The following is a 12,713-nucleotide window of genomic DNA, read 5'->3' as shown; positions in this document are numbered from 1 at the left end:
CCTTGTTCCTATAATAGGAACTGTATTTTACAGGAAGACGCGCGCTTCGCACGCATCGGCCCTGAAACGAAAAAGTTGACAAGGAACAGTGAAAAAAATGATATAAAATTACATTTAAGCAAGGTTGACCAAAGAAGACGAAAAACCAGATGACTAATAACGTAATATTGAAAAATTTCCTCTTCACATTTGTATGTCGTGCGCGTTGACACACGTGGATGACGAAGAAAAGAGAATGAAATTCATTGTTCACGCCAATCAAATGCGACTTGCATACTTGAGCAAGGTGCAAGCAAGGTGGGGAGGTTCATGAAAGAGAAGTGCTTTCTGACGAGCGCTATGTATCTTTGAATCAAGATCACGTGAGGACGGGCTACATCAGTTTGCCCGTCATTGAGTGACGTAAAACAACAACACTTCGCTTCCACTCTTAGTCCCACCATTCTAGTAAGAGTCTAAGATTACGAAAATGAATCGCGGTAGTAACCTTGAAGCTAATGTCGTCTGGTGGAATACATCTTCCATGTACGTTGACTGTCCGTATTGTGGAAAAGTCCACCGTCATGGCTTTTGTGGTACCTATGCGAAAGGACAGTCTCGCGTTTCTCATTGCGACTCTGTATGTGCGCGTACCTACAGATTGAATTTTCCTGTCGGCACAGAATCAGACACTGCTGGATATGAAATTGATAAGCAGAGAGTTCTCTTTGTGGCGGGTGGGGCGGATCCGAGCGAATTCTTCTCCGATCCGGAAGACTCACCCGCAGAGTCTTCCTTTATGTCAGAAGTGAAGAACCGCCCGAAGTGGTCAGAGGCAATTGAATATACACATCGAGAGAACACGCTCTGCGAAATCCCTTCTTTTTACAAAAAGATCGATGCAGCAGTGGATGACGTGATTCATGGGCAGGTTCAAGATGTGCAGGAGTATCTTGAGACCTCCGCAGAGGCAAGCATCTTGCTGCATGGTTCCGAAACACTCCAAGCCGAATCGCTTCATTCGTTCGATGAGGAAAATCCTGAATCTGGCATTGATGAAAATATTCAGGTTACTGGCAGAACAGTCCTGCACCTCGCAGCCTGTGAATCTTCTCCTGAAATGGTGGAGCTTTTACTCCGGAAAGGGGCCGACCCGAACGCCAGAGACATGGATGGACGAGTCCCTCTTATGGAAGCAGCCTTATGGGGCCGAGTAGAGAACACAAAGGTTCTCCTGAAATACGGAGCTAACCAGAAGCTGGAATATATGCGGAGCGGACGGCGCGTACGGCCGGTAGACTTCGCGAGGCCGCTTCTAGCAAACACCGAAGATCGCTATCGGCGCTCTTTGTATAGAGAGGTGACTTATGAAAGAGATCAGGATCGTCGGGAAATTGTTTGCTTGCTTGGAGGGGGCGCAGATCGATCAAACCGTGGCTCTACTTCTCTAGCAGGTTTTTTCTTTCCCAAATCCTCCAGTACGGCTGAATTGACGTTGCTCACTCATTTTAACATTCCCAATGAACGAAAGACAGTCGGCGTTCTCTATCGGGGGCATAATTTCCCTCCGATGGCAGCGATGAGCGGCTGGGGACACCTTGACGACTCCAATATGAACATCCAAGTTAGCGGAAAAAGCTGGACTTCTGAAGTTCATCGTCTTAGCAAACATATTGGTTACGATCTTCCACCTGGCAAATCAGACCAGGGAAAACCAGGGAGTTTTAATGCTTGCCATGCAGAAAAGCAGTTGCTTGCGTACTTCGTCTACAAACATACATTTTTGCCGTATGAAATGGGCGAGGATATCAACCTGGCGGAGTTAGACCTTGATGAGGTTTCGGAAGAGGACTATGACCGACGTCAGGTGGAAAGAAAACGCAAAGATGACCTATTGAAACTCAAAACTGCGAGACCAACTATCTCTCAAAAAGCGGCCACAATAATGGTGAGTCGTCCTGTCTGTTCTGACTGTAAGTGCTTCTTGGATTTTGTCAACCATACATTGGGCTTACGGGTTTCAATAATCCATCGTTGCATGGCACCTACTTGTAAAAAGTGCAGAGATTGAAGCTTGAGGGAATATATTTCACTTGTCGTTTCGGAAAATGTCTGGCAGATCAAAATTTTTAATGAACTTCAAATCATAGTGGCCGCAATAAGGGAAATCCCACTCAATGAGAGAGGCCAACACAAATCAAAAAGCAATTTAGCGAATGTATGCAATTTGAACGAGGTATAAGCTCCCACATCGGGTGACTGAAATCCAAATCTTGAGGGTCGAGAAACCAAATTCTATGATATCTTCAATTGGTGGGCTAGCTTTCCAAGAGTCTTATTGATATCCAAATGGGATCCAAAGAATACTTCTGTATCACTTGCTATAATGTTGATTCTGACAAAAATGCTATTATTTCCTCAGTAATATTTTTAAGCGGTTTCTGAAAATGTGGCACTTGGGCAAGCGGGTTGGAAAAATGAAGCGGTTGAAGGCGTCGGTAATAATATGAAATAGCGCGTCGAAATAAAGTAAGGGGCACGGACTAGGAAGTGGAGCAATCATAGTAGGTTAATGTGCAGAAATATGCAGACGGAACCCTACAACCCTAAGCCAAGATCATCTAATCCGAAAAAAGCGACAATAATGCAGGTACCAGTGGGTAGGAAGAGCGAATGAGCGACGTGCGTGGCAGAACATTCCATACATAGTTAAGCCACCTCTTTTTGCAACGTCTCGCACACACGTACATCCGTGTTGACTATTCCCTTTCTCTCACTTCGTTCGTTTCAGGGCATATGAAGCAGGTGGGGCCTTGTCGTTTGTAACTTACAAAAAACTGCTAAACTACTGTATTTTACGCAAATGCAAACCTAGCAAACATCTACTCTCGCCAATGGCCACAATTCCTGTCCCCCAGAGACATTTCACCTTTCTGCTGGCACTGACTACGGCCTCCTATACCACTGCATTCAACAAGACTTCAAAAAGCTAAATAATGGACTCTGATGAAACAAATTTCCTATTTCTCCTCCCATCTGAACTGCTATTACTCGTTTTCCAAAATCTCCCTAGCCTTAATGAACCTCCGAGCCTCGCAATCACGTGCAAATCCCTTTACAAATTCTTCAAATTTCACGAGCGCAAAATTGCGTGGTCTTTAATAGTATGTTCAGTCTCCATTAATGAATTATGTCTAGCGAATAGGTTATTGAATACATTAAGCGTACCTGTCCACAACACATATTCGATGTCCGCCTCTGTTGCTTGGCCGACGCACTGCATGGCGAAGATGAGGATATTACACTTCAAACTCCTGGCGGGCTTTATGGCCGCTTTGAGTATGATTCGATTTTCTCAGCCACGGTTGAGTCCGTAGCGGTAATTGACCGTTATCTACGACGAATTCGTTTGTGGTGGAAGCAAGCTGCCCAGTTGAGAAGCAATTATGTCTCCCATATCAATGAGTACCGGGATGCGCTATCTTATGAAAACTCTTATCATCATCCTGAGGAGAACTATGTGATGGCCTGCTCCGCAGGTTGTAAACGCCAGATCGGTCCCCATTTACTATTACCAAACAGGAACGAAAGGAAATCAGTTTCTCAAGAGAAATTCTATCGGGCGGTAATAGCTTGCACCTTTGAAACAAAACTGATACAGCTTCTTGCAATCAATCTCGAATCAGAAGACGAAGTGAACGACAGTTTATCCGAGAGAATATATGCCGATTGGTTCGAACGTTCAAACTACACACTGCGAGAAAGCTTCGAAAACCTCGAAATCTTTGATTATACGTCGAATTTTCTTCTCCAGAATGTCTTCGACTCGCCTCACGAATACCAAGATTGGGATGATGAGACATTCGACTTCGGTAATGACCGCAATATGTTACTCAACAATTGGATGCATTTTCACCGACGGCTTCAAACAATTTTGACACCATTTGACATTCTCTCTCTATTTACATATGGTATGGGAAGTGATGAGATGAGAGAGAAAAATTCGCTTTACTTGAAGAACTTTTTATCGATGTTTTTCGTATATGACATGGCGCGTGAGTATCTGCATGTCGAAAGGGACATGTTACGCAACCCAAGCGAGCCCAAGTCAAAGGCCTGGAAACACTATCGAAGTCGCTGGACGTCTGCCATTAGGGGACGAGTATTCTCCAATGACTTCGAAGTTGTCGACTTCAGTGTGGCGATGCATCTCGATGATGCGAGTTCTAGGGAATCAGAGACGGTGGGGGCGAGATAGCGGGGCAGTGATTCGCAGCATTGGCGATACAGTGATGCATGGCCTCGGCGAATCGAAGATGTGTTTGATCGGGCGAAGGGAAGAGATGAATAGCGGTCGACGGTCCTCGTATGCCGGTCTCTCTTCTCACTCATTAAATGGAAGGAATCGGAGAGGATGTGGGCCACGTCTACTCCTGGGGTCAACACTATTGTCAAATACACAGAGCTTGGAAATCGGCTCAGGCCAGACGGCGCGGTGTAGGGGCTGGCACAGTACCCCAGGGTTGCCGCGTAATCCGAGTTGTGCTCCCATCTTTCATGTTTATTAGAGATGCGTGATCGTCATGATATGGACTTATTCTAATAAGTAATCCTTAACGTTGGAAGGTTCATGTTAGTTTGCGGGGTGAGCCAGAACAGATCGACACTACCAACAATCTAGACACGTTATAGACGTCAATGCCTACGTAGGTAGAGTTCCCTACCAGGGTTTTCTCTATACAGGGTAAGCACAGCCCTCAGTGTGATGACTGGCGGGCGTATAAGATACACGAAGGCCGTGCTGCATGTGGGACGAATGAGGGGACATGGCGATCTTGAAATGACCATATCGGAAGGCGAAAGCGGGCAGGCGATCTTGCCAGATTGTTAGGGTTGCCCCTTTGTTTGTTCTCTTTGCTAAAAGGTTCCATCAAATTCCAAAGTAAATTACAGTATTGTAAGAATGATACATACATCATTACAAGGGAATACAATACGGTCGAACAAGGATTACATGGAATAGCTAAAATTAGACCAGTGTGTTTCAAGCTCGGGTTCGGGAATGAACGTCTAATAGTGCAGTGGTAAATCTGATTTCGAATACTACTGTATCACGAGGAGGACCTGGTGAGGAAGGAAGAGGTAAGATTGACAGTGCTTCGCGGTCCAAGACGGTGGAGGCCGTCTTGGATTTCGCCGAAGCATCGCAACGGTTTCAAAGCCGCGCGCCGTGAGGGCAGCATGAATATACCGACGGCACAGAGGCCACGACAGGCCTCGGCGAGGCTCTAAGTTCGCTTAGGAAGTGGTACACGGTCTAGGTACATAGGAAGATACATATAGTAGTGGTAGGCTGCATATCGTTCGCGAAGTTGGACCCTAGAATGAGGTACAAGTGTGATAATTCATCTATATGAAGAGATCCAGCTATTTGTAGTTGCAGCAGCTCATCTCCCTGCTGCCTAGCGGAGTGTCAGCCTAACAGGCAGCCACTTCTATAGATCTATATACATCACGTGACCTGGGATCCAACTCTCCCCCTGTGCCAAGGACCCGAAGGGGCCGAGGCACCTCAATGATCCCAGGATCTGATCCGGCGATTTCTTTCCTTTTTTCCAACAAAGGTTCAGATTCGATAACTCCCCCTGAATGGAGATTCAGACGCTTTACAAGGTCTTCGTGTGTAGACCTCGGTAAAGCTTTGGTGAAAACATCTGCCAAGTTGTCCTTTGTATTGACGCGCTGGGTATCAATAAGACCTTCCTCCACCTTTTCCCGAATGAAGTTATGCTTGACGTCAATGTGTTTGGCTCTGCTGTGGAACTCTGGATTCCTGGTGAGCTTCAAGGCTGCGTTATTGTCGATATAAAGGGGAACTGTGTCAATATGTACTCCGGGGATGCGGAGGTCATTGATAAAGTTGCGAATCCACATAGCTTCCTTCGCAGCCTCGGCGCATGCAATGTACTCCGCGTCCATGGTTGATGTAGCCACTGTTTTTTGTCTCTGGGATGACCACGATATGGGCCCTCCAGCAAGCGTGAACACCCATCCAGTTGTTGACTTGCGCGAGTCCTCACATCCGGCAAAGTCGCTGTCGACGAAACCCCTCAGCTGGAGGCCGTGTCTGTCTGAATAGACAATTCCCTTCCTGGGGTCGCTCTTCAGGTATGTAAAGATCCGATCAACAGCATCCATGTGAGCCCGATTTGGATTGGATGCATATCGGGCCACATAACCTGTAGCATAGGCAATGTCCGGTCTTGTCTGATTGCTACTAAAATTGAGCGATCCGACCTTCGACTGATATTCTTTACGGAATTTGGTTTTGGCGACGTAGTCGCCTTGTTTCGCGAGCTTGATTTTTGCGTCAAGGGGAGTCTTGGCAGGGGCCGCATCTTTGAAGCCATATTTGTTGACCATTCGGTCGATATATTGTTTCTGATGGAGATGGATCTCTCCTGGCTTCTGCTCTATGTGCATTCCTAAATACCAGGAGCACTCCCCCTCGTCGGATATCGGAAATTCCTTCGAAAATTGACCCTTAAAATTAAGGATTTCCTGAAGGCTTCTACCCATCACGTTTATGTCGTCCACGTGAACTTCGAGGATGAGCCCTGTTCCGTCATTAATGAAAACACATGGATCGTAGGCAGAGATTCGCCAACCCCAGCGGACAAGAGTATCCCGGAGCTTCTGATACCACGCTCGAGGTGACTGCTTCAAACCATAAAGGGCCTTCAGGAGCAGTAAGCAGCATCCACGAGGTAATTGCACATCTCTCGGAACTTTCATGTAGACGGGTTTGTCCAAGTCACTGTTCAGGAACGCCGTTTTGACATCTCCTTGGTGAATGTGCCAATGACAAAGCGCCGCCAAAGCGAGCAAGATGCGGGTGGAAGTCGATTTGACCACAGACGCAAACGTTTCCTCATAGTCAATGCCCTCTTCTTGTTGAAAACCTCTTGCCACTAGACGAGCTTTACGCCTAGTGACTTCGCCACCTGGTCCATACTTGTCCGTAGTGACCCACCGTGAGGTAACCGGTTTGATGCCATCCCGAAGTGGAACGACCTTCCATGTGCCTTTTTCTTTGTGCGAATTCAACTCTTCCATCTTAGCCTGGTGGTACTTTGTGCTCCCAGTGCCATCAGTTCTCAGCTGTAGAGGTGGTGGAATGTGTTCGGAGTATACAGATAGACCGACTTTGAAAGTTTTGTGGCTATCCCTGGCCGCCCCGCGTCGATTGTAATTCTCAATATCATGTGAGTTGGACTCGATCGTCTCTCTCACTGATCCCGGCTCGTGGGAAGCTTGAAGCTTCCTCCGACTAGCGTAGATTTGGTAATTTTCCCGAAGATTCGGCTCGGTCAGGCCTTTCACCTCGAATGGTCGAATCGCCCATGACTCGTACGTTCCATCAGATCGCCGATAATTGCAATTGGCGACGTGACTGTTATCTTGTGACTTGATGCATGGGTAACAAGGTTGTTTGCCATCACAATTCAATTTCATTCTTCGACAGCGTACGCATTCCTCATCAGACGGATCTCCTTCCTCAAGAGGTCCCACTGAGGAGAAACCTGTTGGAAGTGGGGAATCAGGAGCGCGATAGATTCTAGTTAGCAAACCATGCTGAGCTTTGTAGCTGCATGTTGACTTTCCGTGGATGCATGCCTTGCAAGGTCGTCCGCGGTCACATTTCTTTCCACTTCTACTTCCATGTCTGCACTGGTCACAAGGACGTAAATCCTCTACGCCCTGCGGCCGACACGCTAAGCGCTGAAGAAGGGTGCTGCACTTATTGCATGGAATCTTCCCATCGCATGCTATTATTTTTGATGCGCACCGGTAACATTTCTGATCTCGAGGGACTGGTGCAAATCCGAGATTTTCATGCCTTGCTTCTTTTTCAGCTTGTCTTCTCCTCTGTCGCGCTGTTGATTGTTTTGCTCCATCCAAGTTCCAGTTGCAATTCAATTTTGCTTTTTGACATCCTTCACATTGTGGATTGCTTGGATCAACAAGAAAACACGTGCGGTTTGTCTGAAAGCATCTTCTACATGGCTGGTCCTGTTGTACTCTTCCAATTAATTTGCGCTTGTGGCGGTTCTCAGGAAGAATCAGGCGTTTCGTTTCCTTTGACTGTGGTCTGCAGCCTTGGTTTTCTTTCCTGCAAATTGAACAGGGTATTCCTTTCTCAGCAGAGTCGCATCTTCTTCCGTTTCGGAAACAACGATCGCATTTATCATCATCAGGTAGAAAATTCTTCATATGATTACCGCCATGTTTTGCGACAAACTGCCAGTAAGCCTGTGAGATCTTTTCGTCTTCCGAGTAGTACCAGGAATCGTCGTTCGAGTCCGATAAATCTGAGTCTGAATGGTCTAGTTCGATGTCACGTAGTCCGTGAGTAGCTCGACGGCTTTTCCTTGGCGCTACTATAGGTTCATCCGGAACCTTGCGTTTAGCCATGCCGGCGTGCTTGGTTTGATTGAAATACTTGGACACAATTGTAGGACCCAAGTCTCTGTCATCGGTCTCCTCTTCATCATCGGCGTCTTCGACCTCATCTTGTGACCCGTGTGTCGCTTCAGAAAATTGGTGCTCTTGGTCAGCAATTTCCTCATCCGAGGAGATTACAGTGTGTTGATCATGGCGGGAGCCACCGTCGTCATGGTCACTGTTTGAATCACTTGAAGGTTCTGACCCGTCTTCCGAGGGATTGTTGTCCGTAATTGCAACATCTGGGGTGGGGATCCTATCTTCCAAACACGGTGCATCATGTGGATCGCGCAGCCCTTCACCGTCTTCGATCCTTGCAACGCCGATTCGATAGACCTTGTGTTTCTCTGGAGAATAGATATGGTATATTGCCTCACTCTCGCATCCGACAAAGTAGCCTAGCCAGCCACGAGGGTTATGTAACTTTGTCATCTCAGCCGTGTTTCTCAGCTCTTGCGGATACGTGACATATGCTCGACTGCCCCAGATTCTTTCTCTTGTGAGAGTTGGTTTTATTCCCCGCAAGGCTTCATATGGTGTTTTTGCATCCTTCTTGCGTAGTGCACGCGCTGGAGTTCGATTTTTCAGCCAGACAGCATGTTGTATAGCTTCGGGCCAGAGGTTCTCGGGAATCTTGGAAATTCGTAAGAGCTCGTTGCCCTTTTCAGAAACAATCTTCGAGACTTGTCCGGAGATGGAAGTTTCTTGAACCATAGGTGCGGCCTTTTCACGAATAGTACGGTTCGTCCTCTCAGCAACACCATTCTGATAATGCGCATATGGCTCGATAGGTTCTCGCGCGATGGAATGGGAGCTGCACCATTTGCCAATCGGTCCCCTTTCAAATTCGTTGTCAAAGCGACAGCACCGGATGGTAATATTGAAAACCTTCTGGATCAGTTTGACCAGCGATTTGAAAACTTCAAAGAGCTGATACTTTTTGTCGAATCGTGCGCTCCAAGTATATCGCGTACAGTCGTCGGTAATGAACAAGAAGTACCTAGTTCCATCAAATCCTTCGATTGGATATGGTCCCCACACATCTATGTGAACCATTGCCCCCGGTTGTTGAGCATGACGCGAGGCAGGGTCGCGCGGAATCTTGACCAGGGCCCGTGTTGTCGCACAAACGGGACAAACGGCTTTGAGCTTGGCTTTGATCTGCTTCTCAGTGATTTCCATCCCAGTTGAGCTACGCAGCAGATTCAGCATGTTTTGAAAGCCTAGATGCCCTAACCTCCGATGCCATTTCCATACAGGGTCATCGAAGTCCACTGTGGCTGCGATGACACCACCTGTCATATTATCACTGGGAAGTTGTGTGGCGCCGAGGTGATATAGACCGTTGCCGAAGATGGCGTGTCCGATCATGTGTCCGGCATCATTCATCCATGTCATATACTGCTCATTGTAGATGCCGGTTACTTTTGCCCTCTGGGTGAACATCCCTCCCGAAAATAGGTTGCATTTTCCTCGAGGAGCATAGGCAACTTCCGAAAGCGAAACTTTAACTGGAAACCCATCAGGGCTTTTTAGGACAAGGTTGACAACTCCCGTTCCTTCAATTTCAAGGGTAGTGGACCCGTCTGCGGTACTGATTTTTAAATTGGATGGGCGGAAAGTATCTTTCTTGAACCATTTCATGTCATTAACGATATGCATGTTCGCTCCGGTGTCAGCTAGCCATGTGTCTGTTGCACAGAAACTACCTGCCAAGAAAGCCCCCAATACAGGTTTAGAAAAATCCAACATCGCGGGCACTGGGTCCCCCATATCAACTCCCCCTGATCTCCGCAACTTGATGCAAGACATAGCTCTATGCATCTGTGGCGAAGGGTCAGCTGGTTTCGCAAGAGTTGAAGAAGAGGAACCCGTACCTAGAGCATCAGTCCGGATATAGGTGTCTTTAGAATCAGTGAGATTCATTTCTGCGACACCACCCATGCCATTATTGATAACGGCCCTGTTGGTGGTGTTGGTGATTTTTTCCTTGAGAGAACGTGGAATTTTCTCGGGGTTCTTAACCCAGCAATCATCTTCGCTATGGCCAGTCTTGCCACAGCTAGGATAGGTACACTTGAGGTGATTTCTGTCCTCCCGTCTCGGCCTGTAACGAGTAGGATTGTCTATATTCATAGTGCTGCTGTTTGTCGCATCTCTCTTGGCCTTGTCTCTGGCCTTTCTCTCTTCTTTCATTTGAAGTTGCTGCATTTCTTCAACATGCATACGTTCAAAAAGATAGTCTAGATCGGGGGAGTCGTCAGGTTTGGTCGACCTAATCCAATCATACTTCTCTTTGAAGCTGCGATAGTTAGGAGGAAGGCCGTGAAGAAGAGCGGTTGCGAACATGTCGTCAGTCATATCATATTTGACTGTCTTGAGATCAGCCTTGATCTGACGGACTCGGTTGGTGTAGTCGGTCACAGATTCACAGTGATCCAGCTTGAGATCATGTAAGCGATTCAACAGGATATCACGCGCACGTTCATTTGTGACAGCGTATCGCTTTTTGATAAATTCGTAAGCTTCTTTGGCGTCTGCAAAATCCTCGATCTCGATTTTAATGCCGTCGGAAATCCAAGCGTCAAGCAATCTGCTTGCAAGCTTCATCTTTTCTTTCGCATTCTTGTGTTCGTTGTGGTCGATCTGCCATCGGAGTGTGTTATTGGTCGTCAAGACAACTGCCTGGCTATCATCCGTCTCGTTTTCGTCATCGGTCGTCGGGCTTAAACTTTTCTTGATCCGAGTGGACCGACGAGTTTCGGTGTCAAGAACCTTCACAAAGTATTCGTCTTTGTTGGGCTTGGGAGGGACGACTTCTTCGCCCGTGAGAAACTCAAGCACATCATTTGCTCTGGCTGCTCGCTCAAACTCGCGTTTCCAACTGATGAAGTTGGTCTTGCCTTTCAGCTGGCGATCTGGTTTGACTTCATCCATCTTGGATTATGTCTTGTCTGGTGCCCTGGGTTGGGCGACTGGGGTCTGGGGTCTGTGGTCTTGATCACTGATCACTTGTGTCCATCCAAAGGCTTGTATAGAAAAGAGAGGCTCATAACCAGTTGGACCCTAGAATGAGGTACAAGTGTGATAATTCATCTATATGAAGAGATCCAGCTATTTGTAGTTGCAGCAGCTCATCTCCCTGCTGCCTAGCGGAGTGTCTGCCTAACAGGCAGCCACTCCTATAGATCTATATACATCACGTGACCTTGGATCCAACTCGCGAGGGGTCAGCGTAAATGAAATCATCCATCCATCCATACTGTATCACGAAATCCAACGTGCTCTTGAATCATATTGAAAGCCCCAGATAAATAGAAACTGATCCAGTGAGGCCTACCTCACGTCCCGCTCGGTAGATGTTGTATCGTGAGCGCGAGTGACTGGAAAGACGACGCTGAGAGAGCCTATGGTTCATCTGGTACGACATCTATATTCATCATTTCATCTATAAACACCATAAAATTTCCGATAGCTTGCTCTTCGCCGGAAATACCAGCCGCCCGGTCATCCCAAAACATCGTCCTAACTAGACGCGTCTGCTGATCGACCATTCTGTGACTATTACGTTTGCTGTAGTTATATCTTGCTAGATAACACCCTGTTATCTGCAAAGCACAGAATATAAACTCTCCTTCCGTTCAACGCAGAGGAAATTTGCATTAGTACGATCACGTTCACAAATTATCTGCGACCCTAGGAGCCTCAAGACCCCTGAACCACAAACAAGCTATAGGCTATGGAGGACCTCGCAGGTGCAGCTGGTTGAGATTTCCCTACCTACGCACGACAGCGTGGTTGCTTTCAGCGCCACCTCTTTGCTAAATCAAAAAGGGATGCTAAGTGGCAGATTCAGTTATTCAACAATCAATGCCACCCTGATCATCAAGCGTTTTTATATTGTGAGAAGATTCATTGCTCTGCAAATTGACTAGCTTCGGAATCCCACAAATTCTGGGAGCCAGCGATCAACCACAAATAATGGTGGCAAATCGAATGTTTGCCTTCCAACAAACCTCAATTAGAATATGCACCCACGTCCTACAATTTTCAAAGTCCCCTGTGTGCTACTCTGCAGGCCTAAGTGCCAAGTAGTGGGAGGATTGAGCAACTTGTGCAAATTAAACGGCAGATCTGGTAAGCGTGAAGTGCTGAGTTCGGCCGTATATAATGCAGCGAGAAAACTAGATGCCAGATAACGTTAGCAAACAGTGTATTACACAGATTCG

General features: G+C 47.0%; 3 protein-coding genes across 3 annotated transcripts; 2 read left to right on the top strand and 1 right to left on the bottom strand.

Annotated features, from left to right (window-relative positions):
- Window positions 1-563: 563 nt before the first annotated feature.
- Window positions 564-2,050, top strand: N7511_008479 (ankyrin repeat domain-containing protein; the record flags this gene model as incomplete). The annotated part of the gene is made up of 3 exons (XM_057130856.1): window positions 564-619; window positions 640-1,927; window positions 2,039-2,050. The coding sequence occupies 3 exons, from the start codon at window positions 564-566 to the stop codon at window positions 2,048-2,050; spliced, it is 1,356 nt and encodes a 451-aa protein (XP_056981587.1).
- Window positions 2,051-2,975: 925 nt separating this feature from the next.
- Window positions 2,976-4,237, top strand: N7511_008478 (uncharacterized protein; the record flags this gene model as incomplete). The annotated part of the gene is made up of 2 exons (XM_057130855.1): window positions 2,976-3,143; window positions 3,185-4,237. 2 exons carry the CDS (start codon window positions 2,976-2,978, stop codon window positions 4,235-4,237), a joined length of 1,221 nt encoding a protein of 406 aa, XP_056981586.1.
- Window positions 4,238-8,102: 3,865 nt separating this feature from the next.
- On the bottom strand, window positions 8,103-11,421 carry N7511_008477 (uncharacterized protein; the record flags this gene model as incomplete). The annotated part of the gene is made up of 3 exons (XM_057130854.1): window positions 8,103-8,152; window positions 8,262-8,740; window positions 10,775-11,421. The coding sequence occupies 3 exons, from the start codon at window positions 11,419-11,421 to the stop codon at window positions 8,103-8,105; spliced, it is 1,176 nt and encodes a 391-aa protein (XP_056981585.1).
- Window positions 11,422-12,713: the final 1,292 nt, after the last annotated feature.

This window comes from Penicillium nucicola, assembly GCF_028828085.1.
Source record: "Penicillium nucicola strain IBT 29836 chromosome Unknown utg000009l, whole genome shotgun sequence".
Taxonomy (NCBI): domain Eukaryota; kingdom Fungi; phylum Ascomycota; class Eurotiomycetes; order Eurotiales; family Aspergillaceae; genus Penicillium; species Penicillium nucicola.
This window is presented reverse-complemented; position numbering and strand designations above follow the sequence as displayed.